The sequence below is a fragment of the Thalassophryne amazonica genome, chromosome 8, assembly GCF_902500255.1.
Source record: "Thalassophryne amazonica chromosome 8, fThaAma1.1, whole genome shotgun sequence".
NCBI lineage: Eukaryota > Metazoa > Chordata > Actinopteri > Batrachoidiformes > Batrachoididae > Thalassophryne > Thalassophryne amazonica.
The window spans coordinates 112,013,659-112,039,385 of NC_047110.1; the positions used below are offsets into that span (position 1 = coordinate 112,013,659).

The 25,727-nt window shown below is 44.5% G+C and overlaps 1 protein-coding gene across 1 annotated transcript in view; it reads left to right on the forward strand.

Moving 5' to 3' along the window:
* LOC117516328 (cytosolic carboxypeptidase 4) overlaps positions 1 to 25,727 on the forward strand; it is a 202,745-nt gene that overhangs the window by 38,347 nt on the left and 138,671 nt on the right. The window contains exons 6-9 of the mRNA XM_034177280.1: positions 5,600 to 5,637; positions 17,882 to 18,090; positions 19,372 to 19,537; positions 24,052 to 24,113. Of these exons, the coding sequence (XP_034033171.1) occupies positions 5,600 to 5,637; positions 17,882 to 18,090; positions 19,372 to 19,537; positions 24,052 to 24,113 (475 nt within the window). The remainder of the gene's footprint in view (positions 1 to 5,599; positions 5,638 to 17,881; positions 18,091 to 19,371; positions 19,538 to 24,051; positions 24,114 to 25,727) is intronic.

A 25,727-nucleotide genomic window follows, 5' to 3' on the forward strand; every position in this document is an offset into this window, starting at 1 on the left:
ATGTGACGGGTGATTAAGGCATGTCTGCATGGTTATATGTGACGGGGTGATTAGGGCATGTCTGCATGCTTATATGTGACGGGGGTGATTAGGGCATGTCTGCATGGTTATATGTGACGTGGGTGATTAGGGCGTGTCTGTATGGTTATATGTTAGCTAATAGCTAACAGTTTAGCTAATTTAGCTACCAATTAGCTAAACTGCAGGATTGTCTTACAGACATAAAGACATGGATGACCTCTAATTTCCTGCTTTTAAACTCAGATAAAACTGAAGTTATTGTACTTGGCCCCACAAATCTTAGAAACATGGTGTCTAACCAGATCCTTACTCTGGATGGCATTACCCTGACCTCTAGTAATACTGTGAGAAATCTTGGAGTCATTTTTGATCAGGATATGTCATTCAAAGCGCATATTAAACAAATATGTAGGACTGCTTTTTTGCATTTACGCAATATCTCTAAAATTAGAAAGGTCTTGTCTCAGAGTGATGCTGAAAAACTAATTCATGCATTTATTTCCTCTAGGCTGGACTATTGTAATTCATTATTATCACGTTGTCCTAAACGTTCCCTGAAAAGCCTTCAGTTAATTCAAAATGCTGCAGCTAGAGTACTGACGGGGACTAGAAGGAGAGAGCATATTTCACCCATATTGGCCTCTCTTCATTGGCTTCCTGTTAATTCTAGAATAGAATTTAAAATTCTTCTTCTTACTTATAAGGTTTTGAATAATCAGGTCCCATCTTATCTTAGGGACCTCATAGTACCATATCACCCCAATAGAGGGTGTGTCTGCATGGTTATATGTGACGGGTGATTAGGGTGTGTCTGCATGGTTATATGTGACGGGTGATTAGGGTGTGTCTGCATGGTTATATGTGACGGGTGATTAGGGTGTGTCTGCATGGTTATATGTGACGGGTGATTAGGGCATGTCTGCATGGTTATATGTGAAGTGGGGGGATTGCGGCGTGTCTGCATGGTTATATGTGACGGGTGATTAGGGCGTGTCTGCATGGTTATATGTGACGGGGGTGATTACGGCGTGTCTGCATGGTTATATGTGACGGGTGATTAAGGCATGTCTGCATGGTTATATGTGACGGGGGTGATTGCGGCGTGTCTGCATGGTTATGTGTGACGGGTGATTAAGGCATGTCTGCATGGTTATATGTGACGGGGTGATTAGGGCGTGTCTGCATGGTTATATGTGACGGGGGTGATTGCGGCGTGTCTGCATGGTTATGTGTGACGGGTGATTAGGGCATGTCTGCATGGTTATATGTGAAGTGGGGGGATTGCGGCGTGTCTGCATGGTTATATGTGACAGGTGATTAGGGCGTGTCTGCATGGTTATATGTGACGGGGTGATTAGGGCATGTCTGCATGGTTATATGTGACGGGGTGATTAGGGCGTGTCTGCATGGTTATATGTGACGGGGGTGATTAGGGCGTGTCTGCATGGTTATGTGTGACGGGTGATTAGGGCATGTCTGCATGGTTATATGTGAAGTGGGGGGATTGCGGCGTGTCTGCATGGTTATATGTGACAGGTGATTAGGGCGTGTCTGCATGGTTATATGTGACAGGGTGATTAGGGCATGTCTGCATGGTTATATGTGACGGGGGTGATTAGGGCGTGTCTGCATGGTTATATGTGACGGGGGTGATTAGGGCGTGTCTGCATGGTTATATGTGACGGGTGATTAGGGCATGTCTGCATGGTTATATGTGAAGTGGGGGGATTGCGGCGTGTCTGCATGGTTATATGTGACAGGTGATTAGGGCGTGTCTGCATGGTTATATGTGACGGGGTGATTAGGGCATGTCTGCATGGTTATATGTGACGGGGGTGATTAGGGCGTGTCTGCATGGTTATATGTGACGGGGGTGATTAGGGCGTGTCTGCATGGTTATGTGTGACGGGTGATTAGGGCATGTCTGCATGGTTATATGTGAAGTGGGGGGATTGCGGCGTGTCTGCATGGTTATATGTGACAGGTGATTAGGGCGTGTCTGCATGGTTATATGTGACAGGGTGATTAGGGCATGTCTGCATGGTTATATGTGAAGTGGGGGGATTGCGGCGTGTCTGCATGGTTATATGTGACGGGGGTGATTAGGGCGTGTCTGCATGGTTATATGTGACGGGTGATTAGGGCATGTCTGCATGGTTATGTGTGAAGTGGGGGGATTGCGGCGTGTCTGCATGGTTATATGTGACGGGTGATTAGGGCGTGTCTGCATGGTTATATGTGACGGGTGATTAGGGCATGTCTGCATGGTTATATGTGAAGTGGGGGGATTGCGGAGTGTCTGCATGGTTATATGTGACGGGTGATTAGGGCGTGTCTGCATGGTTATATGTGACGGGGGTGATTACGGCGTGTCTGCATGGTTATATGTGACGGGTGATTAAGGCATGTCTGCATGGTTATATGTGACGGGGTGATTAGGGCATGTCTGCATGGTTATATGTGACGGGGTGATTAGGGCATGTCTGCATGGTTATATGTGACGTGGGTGATTAGGGCGTGTCTGCATGGTTATATGTGACGGGGGTGATTAGGGCGTGTCTGCATGGTTATATGTGACGGGGTGATTAGGGCGTGTCTGCATGGTTATATGTGATGGGTGATTAGGGCGTGTCTGCATGGTTATATGTGACGGGTGATTAGGGCATGTCTGCATGGTTATATGTGATGGGGGTGATTAGGGCGTGTCTGCATGGTTATATGTGACGGGAGATTAGGGCATGTCTGCATGGTTATATGTGACGGGTGATTAGGGCGTGGCTGCATGGTTATATGTGACGGTGATTAGGGCATGTCTGCATGGTTATATGTGACGGGTGATTAGGGCGTGGCTGCATGGTTATATGTGACGGTGATTAGGGCATGTCTGCATGGTTATATGTGACGGGTGATTAGGGCGTGATGCCCGGTTATATGTGACGGGTGATTAGGGCATGTCCGCACGGTTATATGTGACGGGGTGATTGGGGCGTGTCTGCATGGTTATATGGGACGGGTGATTAGGGCGTGTCCGCACGGTTATATGTGACGGGGGTGATTGGGGCGTGTCTGCATGGTTATATGGGACGGGGGTGACTGGAGCGTGTCTGCATGGTTATATGTGACGGGGGTGATTGGGGCGTGTCTGCATGGCTATATGTGACGGGTGATTAGGGCGTGTCCGCCCAGTTATATTTGACGGTGATCAGGGTGTGTCTGCTCGGTTATATTTGATTGGTAATTTGAGGGTGATTAGGGTGTGTCTGCTCTAGTGGTTAAGGTGTTGGGCTTGAGTCCAGAAGATCATGGGTTCAAATCCCCGCCTGACTGGAAAATCACTAAGGGCCCTTGGGCAAGGCCTTTAATCCCCTATTGCTCCCGGTGTGTAGTGAGCGCCTTGTATGGCAGCACCCTCACATCGGGGTGAATGTGAGGCATATCTGTGAAGCGCTTTGAGCGTCTGATGCAGATGGAAAAGTGCTATATAAATGCAGTCCATTTACATATTTGATTGGTGATTAGGGTGTGTCTGCTGGGTTATATTTGATGGGTGATTAGGGTGTGTCTGCTCGGTTATATTTGGCGGGTGATCAGGGTGTGTCTGCTCGGTTATATTTGATTGGTGATTAGGGTGTGTCTGCCGGGTTATATTTGATGGGTGACAGGGTGTGTCTGCTTGGTTATATTTGGCGGGTGATTAGGGTGTGTCTGCTCGGTTATATTGGGCGGGTGGTTAGGGTGTGTCTGCCGGGTTATATTTGATGGGTGATTAGGGTGTGTCTGCCGGGTCATATTTGATGGGTGATTAGGGTGTGTCTGCTCAGTTATATTTGGCGGGTGATTAGGGTGTGTCTGCTGGGTTATATTTGGCGGGTGATTAGGGCGTGTCTGCTCGGTTATATTTGGGGGGTGATTAGGGTGTGTCTGTGTGGTTATATTTGGGGGGTGATTAGGGTGTGTCTGCTCGGTTATATTTGCCGGATGATTAGGGTGTGTCTGCTCTGTTATATTTGGCGGGTGATTAGGGTGTGTCTGCTCGGTTATATTTGGGGGGTGATTAGGGTGTGTCTGCTCGGTTATATTTGGCGGGTGATTAGGGTGTGTCTGCTCGGTTATATTTGATGGGTGATTAGGGTGTGTCTGCTCGGTTATATTTGGCGGGTGATTAGGGTGTGTCTGATCGGTTATATTTGGCGGGTGATTAGGGTGTGTCTGCCAGGTTATATTTGGCGGGTGATTAGGGTGTGTCTGCTCGGTTATATTTGGCGGGTGATTAGGGTGTGTCTGCTCAGTTATATTTGGCGGGTGATTAGGGCGTGTCTGCTCAGTTATATTTGGCGGGTGATTAGGGCGTGTCTGCTCAGTTATATTTGGGGGGTGATTAGGGCGTGTCTGCCGGGTTATATTTGATGGGTGATTAGGGTGTGTCTGCTCGGTTATATTTGATGGGTGATTAGGGTGTGTCTGCTCGGTTATATTTGGCGGGTGATTAGGGTGTGTCTGCGCGGTTATATTTAGGGGTGATTAGGGTGTGTCTGCTCGGTTATATTTGGCAGGTGATTAGGGTGTGTCTGCCCGGTTATATCTGGAGGGTGATTAGGGTGTGTCTGCCGGGTTATATCTGGAGGGTGATTAGGGTGTGTCTGCCGGGTTATATTTGATGGGTGATTAGGGTGTGTCTGCTCAGTTATATTTGGCGGGTGATTAGGGTGTGTCTGCTCAGTTATATTTGGCGGGTGATTAGGGTGTGACTGTCGGGTTATATTTGATGGGTGATTAGGGTGTGTCTGCCCGGTTATATTTGATGGGTGGTTAGGGTGTCACTACTTCCACTAACATTGGAACAATATGTTGTTAACATGAATCCTTGAGTAAGCAAAATGAACGTGTTTCAACACGTTTCAGGGCGTCGCTCTGCAGACATATGGACTGACACACGTCCGTGTTTCCAACTATTTTAAGAACCAGTGATTTTGTTTGAGTGCTAACGAGTTTGTTGCTCCAGTCTCAGCTGACAGAGAGGGGAGCTCCGACAAGGAGATACAGATTTATTATTCTTTAAAGAGTGTCGCGTTTCCCATCCCCCGTAAACACAACATGAACCCCTGTGACCTATAAGAGCCCGAGGGTTCAAGACCCCGACTCTGTTAGTGACACCCGAGTTAATTTACTGCAAGTAACACAACACTGGACTAGACTGTGCAGAATTCTACACACACACACACACACACACACACTGAGAACGTCTGGAGCAAAACTGACTGAGATTCTTGGTACTGGATCAGATGTGAGGTGGTTTATGAATTGATCTGTTGGTGCTCAGCAGGATCTGTAATCACCTGATCAATACCAATAGTTACAGGATACTTTCTCAAAGCAGGAGCACAAAGAACAAACTCTGGGAACAAAGTGGTCTGAAATGTTTCTGCTGTTTCTTGTCTTCTGTGTAACAAATAAGGTGGTATTTATTGATCAGCTGTCACTTTGTCACGTAGTCCAGATGCGCCTGATATTTTGGTGTTTGTGTCTTTGTCAGCGAAAAGGTCAAACTCAGCACTTCCTCTGTATCTTTTCTCTCTAGGGCTGCGATTAATACCTTTGCTGCTCTACTGTGGACAAGTAAGTACTCATGAGTGTCCAGATATCTTACTTGAACCTGCATTTTTTTTACAGGACAGTTGCTGCCATCTAGTGGTAAGAACATCTGATCTGCACAGACGGACTTTAGAATTTAGAAAATATTCACGCCCATCGAGAAATGCTCAGATTTTGAATGCATTTGCTTCTGCTTCCAAATACCGGGGCTATTTTCCACGGAATCCGGTGTTGTGGTCTGAGATTACTGTAAACATGTACACACAGAACCTTTGTGGTGCTTATGCAAACATGGTTTGATTGAGTAGAATTATTTGTTGTAAAGTGTGTCCATTGATGGATGCACTCTGTTGCAGTGGTCTTGTCCCCTGAAGAACAAGCTGAGAGAAATGGGTTAGGAGTGGGTAATGGGTTCAAGTCCCTGGAGAGATGTGATATTGTGTGTATGGGAAGTGAAAAGAGCTCCACTTGCATCATTTTGAAACTAATTACTTTTGGCTTCTCACATTTTCTTGTTGCCAGATCAATTATAGATCTGCAAGTTGACTTGGCACAGGTTTTACACCGGATGCCTTACCTAACACAACTCTAGAGAAAGTTGTACGCAGATGACACTGGTGTGTGAATGTCGTGTACCAGTGAGAAGAGGTTTGAGCCTCAGATGCAAAAGAGCCAAATATCATTGAACAAAAATTCTGTAACAGTGTGATTCAGTAGTTTTAAGGAAAAACAAAAGTAAACAATGACAGATTGGATTCCAAGACTAGGGCTGCCGTGTAAAAGGCAAACGTACACACCATAATGGATTATAGTTGCTTGTCCTGGAAGAATGTTTCACAGACTGTACTCAGCCAACTGGAATCCATCCAATAAAGGGCACTAAAAACCTTGAGGTCATTGAAGCCACAGTAGCCAGGGAGGTATACATCAAGAGTCTACATCACAGGAGGCAGGTTACTGCTACTACTATACTTTATATAATAGGAAAAAAGCCCTAAGGTGAAAAAGTAAGTATTGTGACAAAGGTGACAGAAAAGAAAGACGGATGCAGTATTTTGAGCAGCTGATGAATGAAGAAAATGAGAGAAATCCAGAAGTGCAGCAGATTAATAAGGATGAAGTGAAGGCAGCTATGAAGAGGATGAAGAGTTCAAATGGCATTCTAGTGGAGAAAGTGAAATATTTAGGATAGTGGCGTTCCTAATCGGACTGGTTTAATAAAATTTTGGCAAGTGAGAAGATGTGTGAGGAGTGGAGATGAAGTGTCCTGTTCCAATGAAGTTATGGGAAAGAGTAATAGAAGCTAGGCTTAGAAAACAGGCAAAGATCTGTGAGCAGCAATACAGTGTCATAGTGAGACATCACCATGATTGCAATGTTTGAGTGTTTGTGGATTTAGAGAAAGCTTATGACAGGGTGCCAAGAGAAGAGCTGTGGTATTGTATGAGGAAGCCTGGAGTAACAGAGAAGTATGTGAGGGTGGTGCAGGACATGTACAAGGACAGTGTGAGAGTGGCGAGATGCACAGTAGGAACGACAGACTCATTCAAGGTGGAGGCCGGATTACACCATGATCGGGTTTGAAACCTTTGTTTTTTGCAAAGGTGCTTGACAGGTTGACAGATGAGCTTAGACAGGAGTCTCCATGGACTATGTCAGCAGATAACACTGTGATATGTAGTGAGAGTAGAGAACAGGTTGAGTATAGTCTAGAGAGGTGGAGATATGCTCTGGAGAGAGGGGAATGACAGTCAGTAGAAGCAAGACTGAGTATGTGACCCAGTGGAATAATGCAGTTACAAGAAGTACAAGTGATGAAAGTAGATGAGTTTAAATACTTGGGGTCAACTGTCCAAAGTAATGGAGAGTGTGGTAGAGAGGTGAAGAAGAGAGTGCAGGCAGGGTGGAGTGGGTGGAGAAAGGTGGCAGGAATGATTTGTGACCGAAGAATATCAGCAAGAGTGAAGGGGAAAGTTTACAAGACAGTAGTGAGACCAGCTATGTTGGACGGCTTAGAGACAGTGACACTAACAAAAAGACAGGAGGCAGAGCTGAAGATGTGATTCTCTTTGGGAGTGATGAGGATGGACAGGATTAGGAATGAACATATCAGAGGGACAGCTCAGGTGGGACAGTTTGGAGACAAAGTCAGAGAGGTGAGATTGAGATGGTTTGGACATGTGCAGAGGAGGGACCCAGGGTATATAGGGAGAAGGATGCTGAGGATGGAGCCACCAGGCAGGAGGAGAAGAGGGATGCCAAAGAGGAGGTTTATGGATGTGCTGAGGGAGGACATACGTACATCCATAGTGAATCCAATCCCTTTCTTCAATATATCAAATGGTATGGGAGATACATAGATGATCTTTTTTTTTATTTTCACAGGCACTGAAGTGGAATTACTGGATTTTCATAAATATTTAAACTCTGCAAATGCCAATATCAAATTAAGTCTGGAATACAGTAAATCAAAGATTAACTTTTTGGACTTGAATATTATGAAGATGACCAAGGGAATATTCATACTTCCATTTACAGAAAAAGCACGGATCGCAACACAATATTAAGAGCTGACAGTTTTCACCCATTACACCTCAAAAATAATATCCCATTTGGACAGTTTCAAAGACTGAGGAGACTTTGTGACTCTGATGCAGATTTTGAGGTGCAGGCCTCTACCATGATGGGTAGATTCCAACAAAGAGGTTATGATAAACATGCACTGAGACAAACATACAGCAGAGTTAAACAAATGGATAGGAAAACTCTTTTTCAAAAAAAGGCTCGGGCGCCACCTACAGGCCAGATTTACTTTTCCACACAATATAGCTCCAGATGCAGAGAGATCACAGACATCATTAAAAGAAATTGGAGCATTATTGACAGTGATGCTCACCTTAAGGACGTGTTTCCAAGTCCTCCAGCTTTCTGTTACAGACATGCTCCCACCCTTAAGGATCATCTGGTGAGGAGCCATCTACCACCTGCTACTTCATCCACATGGCTTCAGCTCCCCAAAGGAACATTCCCCTGTGGCAATTGTAATTAAATGTGACCCTGCACCTTTGGCCTCTGACCCCTCATTAACTCCAAACTGTGGTGTCTTTTCATGGGGGGGATATTTGGCTTCATGCATTTCTTTCACCCTCTCTTTGAGGTGTCATTGACCTCCCCAGCGTTGTCCTTTTCCCATCATGCACTGTGTGTCTCAGACCCGTCACTGCTCCGCCAGGCTTCATAATTTATTGCACTTAATGAGTGAGTTCTTGGATTTACAGATGATTTTTTTCTTGTGGCTGTTTGAAATATTTACATGTCACAGTGTCTTCATCCTCCAACATCATCTTTATCTGTGTCAGAACCCCGTGTCTATTCTTCAAAGAATTCTTTGTCCCTCCGAGGCAGGTCATTTATCAGCAGTCTGGACTCTTTCCTCTGGTGGTCTTTGGTGCACTGCCAGCAGGATGCACATAAGTCACAATATGTGGGTGTGACCAACAGGGGACACTGTTGCACCTTGTTCCAGGGTCCTGATGGATTTTATCCATATGTGTCTCTGTGTCCAGTTTTCATTTCAAACACTCTGATTTTGGTGGAAAAATGAACATTTTCTGCTGTTTATGTTGTAACATTTTCAGCGACTCTGGATAAATGCACAAAGACATGTATCATCTGTTTGTTCTCTCTCCACTGTCTGCGCCTTTAAACATGCTCTTTGGTCCCCTCGGAGGCGCTAATCGATTCTGTTTGAATCCCGACTGTCCTGTTCGTGTTTTCTCGGCTCTGAGCTACAGTTCTTCTCTCCTCAGTGACTGTGCTGCTCGAAATCACCACAAACTAATCAAACTGTATTTCTACCAATCGGTAGGTTATTTTGTCAGCAACACGATATTTTAATGTCTGTTAGCGCCCCCTAGAAGCTTAAGTGTTCCTGCTTTACAAATACAATGGTGTTCATCAAATATTTGGTTTAAAGAATTAAAACAAAACTCATTCATGAACATTTTCAGATTTCTAAATATATTTTAGATGCATATTTCATGTACTTTGCTGAAAGAAGCTAATAAAGCAAAATGGAGCGAGATTATTTGGAAGGACATTTCTGTTGTGCACATCTTTTCTGTGCTTCATGTGCTATTTATCTTGCTTTTTAAATTTTCATTAATTTTGTACCACTTGTCTCTTAAGAAAACTCCTGCTCTGATTGATAATGAATGGCAGCTGGTCGCTTTGCCTCTGTCTCTTGCAGGTAACATGACCAAGGGTTGTAAACAATGGCACCGAATGATGTAGAATTTTGCACAGTTTAAAACGCAGCCCAACTGATTTTTTTGGGGGGTGGGGGGATATGATTCCAATATTAGGAAAAAAATTTACAATACAGATATATTTGCCAATATCCATCCATCCATCCATCCATTTTCTTCCGCTTTATCCGGAGTCGGGTCGCAGGGGCAGCAGCTCAAGCAAAGCCGCCCAGACCTCCCGATCCACACACACCTCCCCCAGCTCCTCCGGGGGAACCCCAAGGCGTTCCCAAGCCAGCCGAGAGATGTAATCCTTCCAGTGTGTCCTGGGTCTTCCCCGGGGCCACCTCCCAATGGGACGTGCCCGGAACACCTCTCCAGCGAGGCGTCCAGGGGGCATCTGGAAAAGATGCCCGAGCCACCTCAACTGACTCCTTTCGACGTGGAGGAGCAGCGGCTCGACTCTGAACTCCTCCCGTGTGACCGAGCTCCTCACCCTACCTCTAAGGGAGCGCCCAGCCACCCTGCGGAGGAAACTCATCTTGGCCGCTTGTACCCGCAATCTCGTTCTTTCGGTCATGAGCCAAATCTCATGACCATAGGTGAGGATCGGAACGTAGATCGATCGGTAAATCGAGAGCTTTGCCCCCCTACCCAGCTCTCTCCTCACCACGACGGTCTGATACAGCGACCGCATCACTGCAGACGCTGCACTGATCCGTCTATCGATCTCACGCTCCATCCGTCCCTCACTCGTGAACAAGACCCCGAGATACTTAAACTGCTCCACTTGAGGCAAGGACACTCCACCGACCTGAAGAGGGCAAAGCACCTTTTTCCAGTCAAGAACCATGGCCTCGGATTTGGAGGTGCTGATCTTCATCCCGGACGCCTCACACTCGGCTGCAAACCGCCCCAGTGTACGCTGAAGGTCCTGATTTGACGAAGCCAACAGAACCACATCGTCCGCAAACAGCAGAGACGAGATTCTGTGGTTCCCAAACCAGACCCCCTCTACACCCTGGCTGCACCTAGAAATTAGGTCCATAAAAATAATGAACAGAACCGGTGACAAAGGGCAGCCATGGCGGAGGCCAACGTGCACTGGAAACGGGTTTGACTTACTACCGGCAATGCGAACCAAGCTCCTGCTGCAGTCGTACAGGGACCGGATAGCCCTTAGCAAAGGACCCCGTACTCCCGGAGCACTCCCCACAGGGCGCCCCGAGGGACACGGTCGAACACCTTCTCCAGATCCACAAAACACATGTGGACTGGTTGGGCGAACTCCCATGAACCCTCGAGCACCCGATGGAGCGTGTAGAGCTGGTCCAGTGTGCTGCGACCAGGACAAAAACCACACTGCTCCTCCTGAATCCGAGATTCGGCCATTGGTCGAATTCTCTTCTCCAGTACTCTGGAATAGACCTTACCGAGGAGGCTGAGGAGTGTGATCCCCCTATAGTTGGAACACACCCTCCGGTCCCCCTTCTTAAACAGAGGGACCACCACCCCGGTCTGCCAATCCAGAGGGACTGTCAGTGATTGCCACGCGATGTTGCAGAGGCATGTCAGCCAAGACAGTCCCACAACATCCAGAGACTTAAGGTACTCAGGACGGATTTCATCCACCCCAGGAGCCTTGCCACCGAGGAGCTTTCTAACCACCTCAGTGACTTCTGCCTGGGTAATGGATGAGTCCGCCTCTGAGTCCCCAGTCTCTGCTTCCTCTTCGGATGACGTGACGATGGGATTGAGGAGATCCTCAAAGTACTCCTTCCACCGCCCAACAACATCCCCAGTCAGGGTCAACAGCTCCCCACCCGCACAGTAAACAGTGCCGGTGGAGAGCTGCTTCCGCCTCCTGAGGCGTCGGACGGTTTGCCAGAATCTCTTCGAGGCCGACCGATAGTCCTCCTCCATAGCCTCCCCGAACTCCTCCCAGACCTGAGTTTTTGCCTCTGCGACCGCACGGGCTGCGACACGCTTGGCCTGCAGGTACCTGTCAGCTGCCTCTGGGGTCCCACCTACCAACAAAGATAAGTAGGACTCCTTCTTCAGCTTGATGGCATCATTTACTTCTGGTGTCCACCACCGGGTTCGGGGATTGCCACCGCGACAGGCACCAGAGACCTTACGACCACAGCTACGAGCGGCCGCATCAACAATGGAGGTGGAGAACATGGTCCACTCGGATTCCATGCCTCCAACCTCCCCAGGGATCTGGGAGAAGCTCTCCCGGAGGTGTGAGTTGAAGACCTCCCTGACAGAGGGTTCCGCCAGTTGTTCCCAGCAGACCCTCACAATACGTTTGGGCCTGCCAGGTCTGACCGGCTTCCTCCCCTCCCAGCGGATCCAACTCACCACCAGGTGGTGATCAGTCGACAGCTCTGCCCCTCTCTTTACTCGAGTGTCCGAGACACGTGGCCGAATGTCAGATGATATGACTACAAATTCGATCATCGACCTCCGGCTCAAGGTGTCCTGGTGCCACGTGCACTTATGGACACTCTTGTGCTCGAACATGGTGTTCGTGATGGACAAACTGTGACTAGCACAGAAGTCCAACAACTGAACACCACTCGGGTTCAGATCGGGGAGGCCGTGCTTCCCGATCACCCCCCTCCAGGTCTCACTGTCGCCGCCCACGTGGGCGTTGAAATCCCCCAGGAGAACAATGGAGTCCCTAGTCGGAGCGCTATCTAGTAACCCTCCCAGGGACTCCAGGAAGGTCGGGTACTCTGCACTGCCGCTCGGCCTGTAGGCCGAGACAACGGTGAGAGACCTGTCCCCGACCCGAAGGCGTAGGGACGCGACTCTCTCGTTCACCGGAGTGAACTCCAACACATGGCGACTGAGCAGGGGAGCAATAAGCAATGCAACCCCAGCTGTCTGCCTCTCCCCGTGGGCAATGCCAGAAAAATGAAGCGTCCAGCCCCTCTCCAGGAGTTGGGTACCAGAGCCCATGCTGTGCGTGGAGGTGAGCCCGACTATCTCTAGTCGGTATCTCTCAACCTCCCGCACAAGCTCAGGCTCCTTGCCCCCCAGCGAGGTGACATTCCACGTCCCAACAGCCAGGGGCTGTGAGCATGGACCGGGCCGCCGGGCCACCCGCCCTCATCTGCCACCCATATATATTTGCCAATATATAAACTTAAAAAAGTAACATTCCTAATACTTTGTTATGGAACACTTATAACAAAGAAATGTAATTGAAGTTTGATGTTTTTACAGTTTAAAAATGAACTTTATTTTAAATAACTACAAATATAGCAAGCAAACAACCAACATACGTCATACTGGCTTCACTTGGGTTTGTAGTCGCCATTTTACGTCTCTCAGCATTTGCACCAAATATGAGGGTAGGCTGAAATGTTCTAAGGCTCACTATGATGCAGTTAATGCATTAACTGTATCATAGTGAGCCTTAGAACTTCTCAGCCTACCCTCGTAGACGTCTCATCTGTTTTGGCTGCATCTAGCTGGTGGCATAAACACCCACTCTGACTGAAAACGAATGGCAGCTTGTTGCTTCATATAGTGAATGTGACTAGTGGGGCGATGGAGGTCCCAGCCATGCTTGGCAGCATTATAAACATCAGAGCACTCTCTGCTGGATGAACTATGCAATGACACTATTTCCAAGACACAAAATGTTTTCTGTGTTGTTGATAAAAGTTTTCATATCTACAAAATTCAGGCTGATATTGGCCGATATTATCGATATTAGCTCTACGAGTATTCAATACGAACACACGACTTGATTAAAAACCATTCGTTGATAGTGGAACACGCATCCAGACATGGATCAAATGATTTGACAAAGTTTTGTGGAACAGGATAGCTGATTTGAGTCTCTGTCTTGATGTCTTGTTGCTTCCACAGTGTTGTTTTATCAACACGTACATGCTTCTTCGATCTGTAAAGCTGGGCCAGCGTGGCAGAGCAGAACCTGTAATTTATTCGAGTCTAATCAAAGAGCTCCATGCCTCTAGGGTCGTGTGCTCGCCTCTCTATGCCACAACTACTAAAACTCAGCTGTGCAAGACCAAGTACAGGAACTTGTCTGTTTTTGGTGTTGGATCAAAGCCGGCATCCGGGCGGCTCCACAGAACATCGAGCCTTCCTCCTTTCTTGTGACCCCGTGGGACTGCAGATAAACTCAGATCAACTCCCAGAATGAAGAAAGTCAGCAAACAGGGAGCTTCCCTCCTCTCACTTTCCCTCTTTCTTCTCTGATGTTGTACAGCGGTTTTCTTGTCAGGAGCCGACGCGTGCACACGGTGACAATCCTCGGGGCCGCGGCTCATGAGGCAGCGAGGGATTCTGAGGACTCTGTGAGCTTTTTCTTTTTTTATGTTTTATGCAATATTGTGCTCTGCTTCATATCAAAGTGCCAATTTAGAGAGAACATCAAGGAAACTGCACTCAGCCATAAACCAGAGCATCAAAATGAGCCTGCTGTCAGTGTTCCACTTTGATCTTTATTGCAATATTTGTAGTCAATATGAAAGCAACAATTATGCTAAAATTGAGTCACATTTGTTCTGGTGACCAACATTTCAAATATATTTTCTCTGTTTAATTCAAAGAGGTTTTGTAAACCTGTTTTGTTGGTGTTTGGTGACTCAGTTTCTAACATGGTTTTTTTTTCTCAGTGTTTTTATGAGTTTTGGAAAAAAAACATTTAGAACCACAATCACTCCAAAGGCAATTTTACAGCAATATTGATGTTGTTTAATGACCTTTCTTATATTTCTGGAATCAAGCTTGACTTTGGCGTCGTGGGCCACTGGGTGCGACCCTGTAACTAATGTCACACTGTGGAAATGGTTCTGTTTAAGTGATGATTTGGTTGAACATTGGCAGCAGAAATCGCTCCTGGTTTCGTTCCGTCCAGCTGAACCCAGTTGTTGATGTATTTTGGTCGAGTTGTGGATTTGTTCCAGTTGCTGTTGCATCTGCGCACCCTGTCGTCGTGGTCAGGGAAGAGCGCTACATGACCCATCACACTGCACGTGTAGTACTGCCTCACCTGAGTCTCCATAAATCACCGTCTGTGCTTTTCCCCAAAGATCCTCCACAGAGACCTGACGATGTCCAGCCGCCAACTTTGATCAGTGGTTAGCATCCAGGTCTTAACTGTGCATTTAGCCAGGAGGCACCAGGACCCTGAAGACCTGGACCTTTGTTCTCCTGCAAAGAAATCATCATCAACAAACACCTCTGACCTTTGACCTCATGAAGATCTTCCCAGGCATGTCTCAATGCCAGAGGACCAAGAGACCTGAACGTTACTGCAGAGATATCGCATCAAATAATCTCTCTGTCTGTGTCTCTGTCTCTCTCGGTCTTCCTCTTTCTCTGTCTCTCTCTCTCTCTGTGTCTCTGTCTCTTTGTCTCTGTCATCTGTCTGTCTGTGTCTCTGTCTTCCTCTCTGTCTGCCTCACTCTGTCTGTGTCTCTGTCTCTCTCTGTCTTCTTCTCTCTGTCTGTCTGTCTGTCTCTCTGTCTCTGACTTTGACACTTTGCTCGTTAAAATATCATTGTGGAAACTTCTGATATAAGGAGTGCCTCAAGGATCATTTCTGGGTCCCTTTTACTACATTACAAATGGTTACTTCATGTGTGTAAAGTCTGGTTCAGTCTTTCTGCAGATCTAAGGTAGATTAGCAGGTTTCTTTAGTCACATTCCATTAATGACGTTCCTGTGTATTGGCCTGGACAGATACGGCTATCACCACCACACCGAACGACACGATACTATCCTGGAAACTAGAAGACCAAAACATATGTAGGATGAGATTCCTCATACAGTCACCCTTGTCAGGGTTTGAGTTTTGGTTCTGGTTATCTGGTTTTATTTTTCTACAACCCCTGGCAAAAATTATGGAATCACCGGCCTCAGAGGATGTTCATTCAGTTGTTTAATTTTGTAGAAAAAAAGCAGATCACAGACATGACACAAAACTAAAGTCATTTCAAATGGCAACTTTCTGGCTTTAAGAAACACTATAAGACTATAACACCTGCATCAAATCAGATCTGCTCATTGACACTGACCCTATGCCATGACATTGACCCTATGTGTCTTTTTGCAAGGAATGTTTTTGCAGTTTTTGCTCTATGGCAAGATGCATTATCATCTTGAAAAATGATTTCATCATCCCCAAACATCCTTTCAATTGTCCAAAATATCAAAATAAACTTGTGCATTTATTGATGATGTAATGACAGCCATCTCCCCTGTGCCTTTACCTGACATGCAGCCCCATATCATCAATGACTGTGGAAATTTGCATGTTCTCTTCAGGCAGTCATCTTTATAAATCTCATTGGAAAGGCACCAAACAAAAGTTCCAGCATCATCACCTTGCCCAATGCAGATTCGAGATTCATCACTGAATATGACTTTCATCCAGTCATCCACAGTCCAAAATAGCTTTTCCTTAGCCCATTGTAACCTTGTTTTTTTCTGTTTAGGTGTTAATGATGCCTTTCGTTTAGCTTTTCTGTATGTAAATCCCATTTCCTTTAGGCGGTTTCTTACAGTTCGGTCACAGACGTTGACTCCAGTTTCCTCCCATTCGTTCCTCATTTGTTTTGTTGTACATTTTTCGATTTTTGAGACATATTGCTTTAAGTTTTCTGTCTTGACGCTTTGTCTTCCTTGGTCTACCAGTATGTTTGCCTTTAACAACCTTCCCATGTTGTTTGTATTTGGTCCAGAGTTTAGACACAGCTGACTGTGAACAACCAACATCTTTTGCAACATTGTGTGATGATTTACTCTCTTTTAAGAGTTTGATAATCCTCTCCTTTGTTTCAATTGACATCTCTCGTGTTGGAGCCATGATTCATGTCAGTCCACTTGGTGCAACAGCTCTCCAAGGTATGTTCACTCCTTTTTAGATGCAGACTAACGAGCAGATCTGATATGATGCAGGTGTTAGTTTTGGGGATGAATATTTACAGGGTGATTCCATAATTTTTTCCTCAGAATTGAGTGATTCCATATTTTTTTCCTCTGCTTGGTCTAAAAAAGTAACCGTTACTGACTGCCACAATCTTTTTTTCTTGATTTCTTATAGTGTTTCTTAAAGCCAGAAAGTTGCCATTTGAAATGACTTTAGTTTTGTGTCATGTCTGTGATCTGCTTTTTTTCTACAAAATTAAACAACTGAATGAACATCCTCCGAGGCCGGTGATTCCATAATTTTTGCCAGGGGTTGTAGTCTGTTTGTTATTTTCTTCTGTTTCATTGGTTTTCTGTGTGTTTATTTTCTTGCTGGGGTTTTTCTGTTTGGGTCTGTCTGTCACTATCTCTCTTGTCTGTCTCTTGGTGCTTGGTGGTGGGTGTTTCTCGCTCTCGGGCCACGCCCTTATTCTGGTGCCTTCCATGCACACCTGTTCTTGATTTGATGCTTGTCACCTGGGGTTCTATAAGCTCACTGGTGTGTTAGTCCTTCGCCAGTTTGTTGTGCCTTGTGCCACTTTCCACCTCTGTTCTTGCGTTCCTTTGTCCTGCCTGCCTCCTTGTGTGTTCCTGACCTCCTGCCTGTTGCATCGACCACATCTTTAACCTGATGATTTTTGTACTGATGCTTGTTCTGGACTGCCTACTCGTGTACCGACCTCTGCAATCCTACCAAATATAATCTTTTTACAACTTTGTTTGAGTCGTGCATTTGTGTCCTACAATTCCTGACCAACCAGCCTGATAACCCTAAGAGACCAGAACAACTGCCTTCTGACTAAATTTGCTTGGGTGCTTTAACATTTTCACTTCTTCAGACTTAGATTTGAGGGTATTTGTCTTCATTCTATTTAGTCATCAGTTATCACATTGTTACCAAACGTTATTCTTTAGTAAATTACAACACATGAACCAATAAAGTCTCTGGGTTTTTTGAGCAACTACATGCTAATGTGTAGCTGGAATTGTTAGCTCCATCCTCACTCAGTTGCTAACATGCTAACATGGTTCTTCTTCTTTGTTTTTTTCTTTTTCTCTCTTTTTAGAGGCTAATGTTTCCTCAGTGGTATCAAAAGGTTACATCTCTGGTCTGTTACGGCTTTACGAGGACTGGCACAGCAAGGACACGCAAAATGTTGCTACAGAAATCCGACTGGCGCTGCTACACTGCCTCCATAAGGTCACTCAGTGTTCTGCAGGCAGGCAGGCTGTGGTCGCGCAAGGAGGAATTGGCATTCTCTATCACATTACACAGGTAACTTCCTGTTTCTTTTATTCAGGGCAGAAATATGAGATCCACAGCGATGTTTGGGGATTTAAAAAACAAAGACCACTGAATATTACAGTAAATGTTTACCCACCTGTGCTGGATGGTGGTGCTAACGTGCTGTTTTCTACTCTACCTAAATATGGTTGAAGTTGTTATTCAGTTAGCTTTAAGCCCGGTGTCCACATAGGCTACTGTAGCCACCCCCCTTTATTTTTTGGCATAAACTCTTCATAATGACTATCATATAATATAGTCAAGTCTGGGAGCGTGTGGTGGTGCTGCACTTTGCCACATCCATCACACCATGGAACCACCTTGGCTCCTGAATGACAACCACTCAGGCAGACAACCGGCCCATTACCACATCTCTAAAATAACCATCAATCTGAAACATGGATGTCCCCATACCTATAATGTACATAATAATGTAATGTAAAAAGCACTCACCCTCAGCAGGAACATAGCATTGATCAATCTGCCTTCACAGATTAGGTTTTTTCCCTATTCTGATAGATTTTGTATGACAAATCAGCTCATTGGAGACAGAAACAGCAAAACCAAAGTTCTCCTTATATGATCATGATAGATTTTGCTCCATCTGATTGGTTATTTTAAAAGATGTATTCTAACTCTGACAACACGATCCTTCAAAAAAGTCAGTGCGCAACAACATGCCATTCCACAAAATAATTGTATTATTACTATTAATGGACCAAACAACTTATCAATTTAGGGTAATAAAGTTTCAGAGAGTTTCACCTTCAAGCATGGCCGCACAAAAAAAAAAAAAGCAGAGCGGTCCAAAAAAGTTACTGGGTGCTGCGCTTTTTCTGGAGGTAACCACTTACTACGTTGTCATTAACTGAAAAAAGACGTTGCTGATCACAAATAGATGGACAATCTCCTGGTTAGATGAAATCAAGAACATTTTAAAAAAGAGAACCAATATCAACATAACTTAGAAAATGCAAAGATTAATGCCTTTGATCACTGTGTGACATCACAGTAACTACTTCTGAGAATCTGAGAACCACTGAGAACCACTTCTGACTTCATTCTTCCTTTTTTTTCTTTCAGTGGATCAAAGCGATTAGGGATTAAGCAATAAATCACATTTTCTGGATATTTGGGACGTGTCTTGAAGAAAAACAGCGTTTGACAGACTTGACATTGATTTGGATTTAGTAAAACACTCGCAGTGCTTTAATGCGCCTCGATCCCTGGTGATGCTGTTTGCGTGTTATTTTCTAAATGTTTTTCTTGCAGTCATGTTTGCTGACTAAAGGTCTGGAGTCTCTAGTGGAGACGTCGGTCCAACTGATGAGGAAGTGTCTTCCTAAAACTCCTCTGCCTCTGAAATCCGATCAGTCTGCCTACGTGTTTCCGTTGCCTGGACAACCAAACGGTGTCCCCGATGTGGAGGAGACATCAGGTACGACACTGTGTGATAACCGCCATCGTATTGTCGTAACGCCGTCGTTTGGTTCTAGTCTCGTGTTAGACATTTAATATTTATCATTTGAACATCTTAGTAAACAGTCAGCACTGGAACCTTGGCGATTAACTGGCTGTCCAATCTGTCTGTCCTCACTCTGTCAAGCTCCAGTACCAATGAGGTGGAGATTTGTCTCCATCTTTAGAACTACTCAAAAATGATTGAATCTGTGTCACGTGGTGGCAAACCTCAAACACTTGGGATTTTATCCACTGGGACGTCTTGCTTGTTTTGAAACCAGCTGGCTACATGCTAGTGTGACTGAGGCCAGCAGGAGTCGCTGTGCACTGGCAGTCAATAGGCCTCACTCCCCCGACAGCTAAAGGATACTCAAACCTAAGTTTTTAGCCGAGATTGCGAGTTCAGTGGGGAGCGAAGTGGAGTCAAAAACAGAAACACAATGCAGAGCAAGCAGCTACACTAGCGGTCAGGATCAAAGCTGGATACTTGATCCCGAGTATTTCAACTTATCTACTTTCACCACTTCCACTCCTTGTAACTGCACTATTCCAGTGGGGTCCCTCTCATTCACACACATGTACACAGTCTTGTTCCTACTGACTTTCATTCCCCTGCTCTCCAGAGCATTTCTCCATCTTTCCAGGCTAGAATCAACCTGCTCTCTACTGTCACCACAGATCACAATGTTGTCTACAAAAATCCTAGTCCATGGGGACTCCTGTCTGATCTCATCTGTCAACCTGTCCATCACCATTGTGAACAAGAAAGGACTCAGAGCTGATCCTTGGTGTAAGTCCCACCTCCACCTTGAATGAGTCTGTCATTCCGACTGCACATCTCACTGCTGTCACACTATTCTTGTACATGTTCTGCGCCACCCTCACATACTTCTCTGCCACTCCAGACTTCCTCATACAATACCACAACTCTTCTCTTGGCACCCTGTCATAGGTTTTCTCTAAAACCACACACAGTGTAACTGTTTCTGACCTTCTCTATACTTCTCCAACAGTATTCTCAGAGCAAACATTGCATCTGTAGTGCACTTTCTTGGCATGAAACCATATTGCTGCTCACAGATTTTCACCTGTTTTCTAAGCCTAGCTTCTACTACTCTTTCCCATAACTTCATGCTGTGGCTGATCAACTTTATGCCTCTGTAGTTACTGCAGCTCTGCACGTCACCCTTGTTCTTAAAAATTGGAACCAGCACACTTTGTCAGCTTCATAGCTGTCCTCAATTCATCCTGACAAATTGTTGTGAATTTTTGTGATTATGCCAGCAGAGAAATGAGACCAGTGAGCTAACAGAGAGAGATTTTAATTGCAGTTTAATACCGCTGGATCTCACCGCTGTCACACTGTCCTTGTACATGTCCTGCACCACCCTCACATACAACTCTGTAACTCCAAACGTCCTCATGCAATACCACAACTCTCCTCCTGGCATCCAGTCGTAGGTTTTCTTTCAGCTACATGCTAGCTAGCCAAGGTGAATTGGATCCACTAACATTTGTATTCCATGAACCGTCAAACTCAAGGTCATAACTGTTTAACTTGAACACTTTGGAGTCAGGATGGATTAAACATGGTGGAAGGTTTTTGTGTTAATCAAGAATAAAGTTCCGTTTTTGACAGAAGTGATGAAATGTCAAGATCATACCCCAATTCCAATGAAGTTGAGGCGTTGTGTAAAATGTAAATAAAAACAGAACACAATGATTTGCAAATCCTCTTCAATTGAATACACCACAAAGACAAGATATTTAATGTTCAAACTGATAAACTTTATCGTTTTTGTGCAAATATTTGCTCATTTTGAAATGGATGCCTGCAACATGTTTCAAAAAAGTTGGGACAGTGGCAGTGGTGGGCACAGCTAACCAAAAAAAGTTAGCTTCAATAACCATTAATCCAATAACTGATAAACTGCTAATAAATTTATCTTTATTACAGATTACCGATAACTTTTAGTATTGATTCAGACGTGGCCACATCAGATTACACTGTTGGTTTCTGATAAACCAGTTTCACTTTTCACTGCTGTGTAAATTCAAGGATCACAAACACATAAGAATGCACCAAAAAATGAATGAATAAAAAATAAAACTCCAAACACTGTCATCATCTTTCAAAAGCAGTAAAACACAGTATTAGAAGTCAGTTTATTTCGGTATTAGATACACAAACTAAAAAGCCGCTGCTTTTTTCACACGTTTTGAATCCTGCTGCTTAAACAACTGAAATATGTCCATTAATGTATTGACTGGCAGAGTAAAAGACACACATAGTAAAAATAAATTCTTGCCTGTTAATTTCAGTGGGATTCATCTGAAGAAATATAGCATCCTTTTTTTCTATCCAAAACAGTGTCTAAACGATGAAGAAAAGTCCCTCTGTACACACAGCTGCGCCATGAGAGCTCCTCTCTCCCACTGAGTCTTGGCGATTAAATTATCCCGTCAGCCACAAAGAAATAAAATAATGTTAAAATTAGTCCGTTTTGTTTGTGTCAAGCAGACAGTAACAGTTTAACATCCAAAGTGAACCTGAACCACTGTTTACCACTGTGTTACATCACCTTTCCTTCTAACAACACTCAATAAGCATTTGCAAACTGAGGACACTAATTGTTGAAGCTTTGTAGGTGGAATTCTTTCCCATTCTTGCTTCATGTACGACTTCAGTTGTTCAACAGTCCGGGGTCTCCGTTGTCGTATTTTGCGCTTCATAATGCACCACACATTTTCAATGGGCGACAGGTCTGGACTGCAGGCAGGCCAGTCTAGTACCCGCACTCTTTTACTATGAACCCATGCTGTTGTAACACATGCAGAATGTGACTTGACATTGTCTTGCTGAAATAAGCAGGGACGTCCCTGAAAAAGACGTTGCTTGGATGGCAGCATGTGTTGCTCCAAAACCTGGATGTACCTTTCAGTATTGATGGTGTCATCACAGATGTGTAAGTTGCCCATGTCATGGGCACTAACACACCCCCATACCATCACAGATGCTGGCTTTTGAACTTTGCGCTGGTAACAATCTGGATGGTCTTTTTCCTCTTTTGTCCAGAGGACACGGCGTTCATGATTTCCAAAAACAATTCAAAATGTGGACTCATCAGACCACAGCACACTTTTCTACTTTGTGTCTGTCCATTTCAAATGAGCTCAGGCCTAGAGAAGGCGGCGGCGTTTCTGGGTGTTGTTGATGTTTGGCTTTCACTTTGCATGGTAGAGTTTTAACTTGCACTTGTAGATGTAGTGACGAACTGTGTTAAATGACAATGGTTTTCTGAAGTGTTCCTGAGCTCATGCGGCAAGATCCTTTACACAATGAGGTTGGTTTTTAATGCAGTGCCACCTGAGGGATCGAAGGTCATGAGCATTCAATGTTGGTTTTCGGCCTTGCCGCTTACGTGTAGAAAGTTCTCCAGATTCTCTGAATCTTCTGATTATATTATGGACTGTAGATGATGGAATCCCTAAATTCCTTGCAATTGAACATTGAGAAACATTGTTCTTAAACTGTTGGACTATTTTTTTCACGCAGTTGTTCACAAAGTGGTGATCCTCACCCCATCTTTACTTGTGAACGGCTGAGACTTTTGGGGATGCTCCTTTTATACCCAATCATGACACTCACCTGTTTCCAATTAACCTGTTCACCTGTGGAATGTTCCAAACAGATGTTCTTTGAGCATTCATCAACTTTCCCAGTCTTTTGTTGCCCCTGTCCGGCTTTTTTGAAACGTGTTGCAGGCATCCATTTCAAAATGAGCAAATATGTGCACAAAAACAATACATTTATCAGTTTGAACATTAAATATCTTGTCTTTGTGGTGTATTCAATTGAATATAGGTTGAAGAGGATTTGCAAATCATTGTATTCTGTTTTTATTTATATTTCACACAACATCCCAACTTCATTGGAATTGGGGTTGTCCATGAACTGTCAATCTCAAGGTCATAACTGTTTAACTTGAACACTTGGGAGTCAGGATGGATTAAACATGGTGGAAGGTTTTTGTGTTAATCAAGAATAAAGTTCAGTTTTTGACAGAATTGATCAAATGCCAAATTATGATTATTGTATCATAAATCATTCATTTGTATGAATCAGTGTCAAATGTGGACATCATGGGTTTGCATGCTCGAGATTCCAGTAGCTTTCCTAAGAAAAAATAGTTTGGAGTCATTCTGATCTGAAGGTGATTCTCAGGAATAAGACACTTTGTTCCTTCTGAAGATGGTGTCTGGCGTCCAGGTGGATGCTGCAGTGGAGGCGAAGTGCATGAAACGCTGAGATGCTGCCAGCGAGCATCCACCGCAGTGGAATCACTAGTCACTGAATAATATCCACACCGATAACATCTGCACATCTGAACCCGTCTTCCTCAATGAAAGTGATCGATATTGGACATAAATCAGTGTCTGGATTAATCACTGACCTGACGTTTTCACTTCTGTTTTGTTTGTTGTGTCCAGATGAAAGTGGCTCAGAGAGTGATGCAGAAGAAGAGAGTCAGGAGGCAACTCCCCAAAGCTTTGTAAGTGCGTCCGTAAACAGTTCTCTGCCAGTGAGGTCATGTGATCACCAACTAACTCTTCAGGGGAGTTAGTTGACTACAATCTTGTTATATTTAGTTGACTAGACTAAAACTAAAACAACTCAGATTACTAAATTATGATGAAAACTAACCTCACAGTCACATTAACTACCAATGAGAGTGACAAGCAGTTGTCGTGGTTACTTGGCGTTGATGCGCACAATATTTAATGTTATATAAAGGCTGAGTGGATCCTTGTCATTTGATTGGTGCTTTGTATGTCACATGACATGGATTAATTTAGGGCTGAAACGATTAGTCGAGTAACTCGAATAATTCGATTACAAAAAATGTTCGAGGCAAATTCTGTGCCTCGAAGCTTCTTTTAACGTTGTAGTACATATGCCAGGCCTGTGTGTGGCGCTGCAACGTCCACAGGAAAAAAACAGAAGAAGACTGGAGCATAACAGCTAATGAAATTAGCAACGATAGCTACTGCTAATCAGCGTGACACAGAGTAAAATAAAGCCTTTTAAGAGATAGATGGTCCACGCCGATCATCTGAAATAGACTTACTGTACATCTAAAGCGAAGCAGTGTGTTTGTCTAGTTTTAAAAACACACGGTCTGCTCTACGTGGGGAGGGACGGTGGCCGGCTGCTCTCTGCACGGTGTGAGGGGCTCTCAGACCGGGCGAGTCACAGCTCTGGCCCCGACTACATTGACAAACAGCAGAAGTGCACTCTTTCTTCTGTGTTTCCCTCAGACTCACACTGTTTGACTTTTTAATTTTTTGCTTTTTTGGACAACACACAACACTTCATAAACACGGTGACTTAAATAAAATAATACTAATAAAAACTGACTGCGAGGCTGCATGTTCAACCTCCAGCTGAAATGCATCTGCTGAATTGCAGAGAAAGAGGGGAAAAAAAAAATGGGCCCAGTCCATCAACCTTAATAAAAAATAAATAAATAAATAAAAACTTAAAAATGGTTACATTTTACAAGTTGGAGAAAACAAAACAGAAAGCCACATCCCATCGCCATTTCAGCAAAATGCCAACACTTTGGCGCAGTGACATTGTGCCATTGCTTAAGGAGAGCCCTGGACTATCGATGTTTAAAAACGCAAAAGTACTCGCCAGAATAATCGATAGAATACTCGATTACTAAAATAATCGATAGCTGCAGCCCTAGATTAATTCATCCCATTTGTGTTGCATTGCATTTAGAGTGCAGCTTGGTTCCATTTAGAGTGCAATTTGGTTCCATACTGTTGGTACCATTGCACATGCACCCGTGCACGTCCTCGTGGACTTTAGCAGCAGTGGAACACCAAAATGTAAGTCCCTTTTCTGTTGTTTATAAATGAAAAAAATATCAAATGACAAGGATCTATTTTAGCCATTATATAAAACAAATAATGAATGTTTTTACATTCTTTCAATGGAATGAATATTTAATTTGGTGAAATATTCATACCATTGAACTCAGAAACATTCATTATATAACAGATCACAAAGGACGGGGAAACCCGACAGTCACAATTGAGTGCATAACAGAATGAAAGTTCAATTGATTTGTTTCAGTCCCAACGTCTTGCAAAGTGAC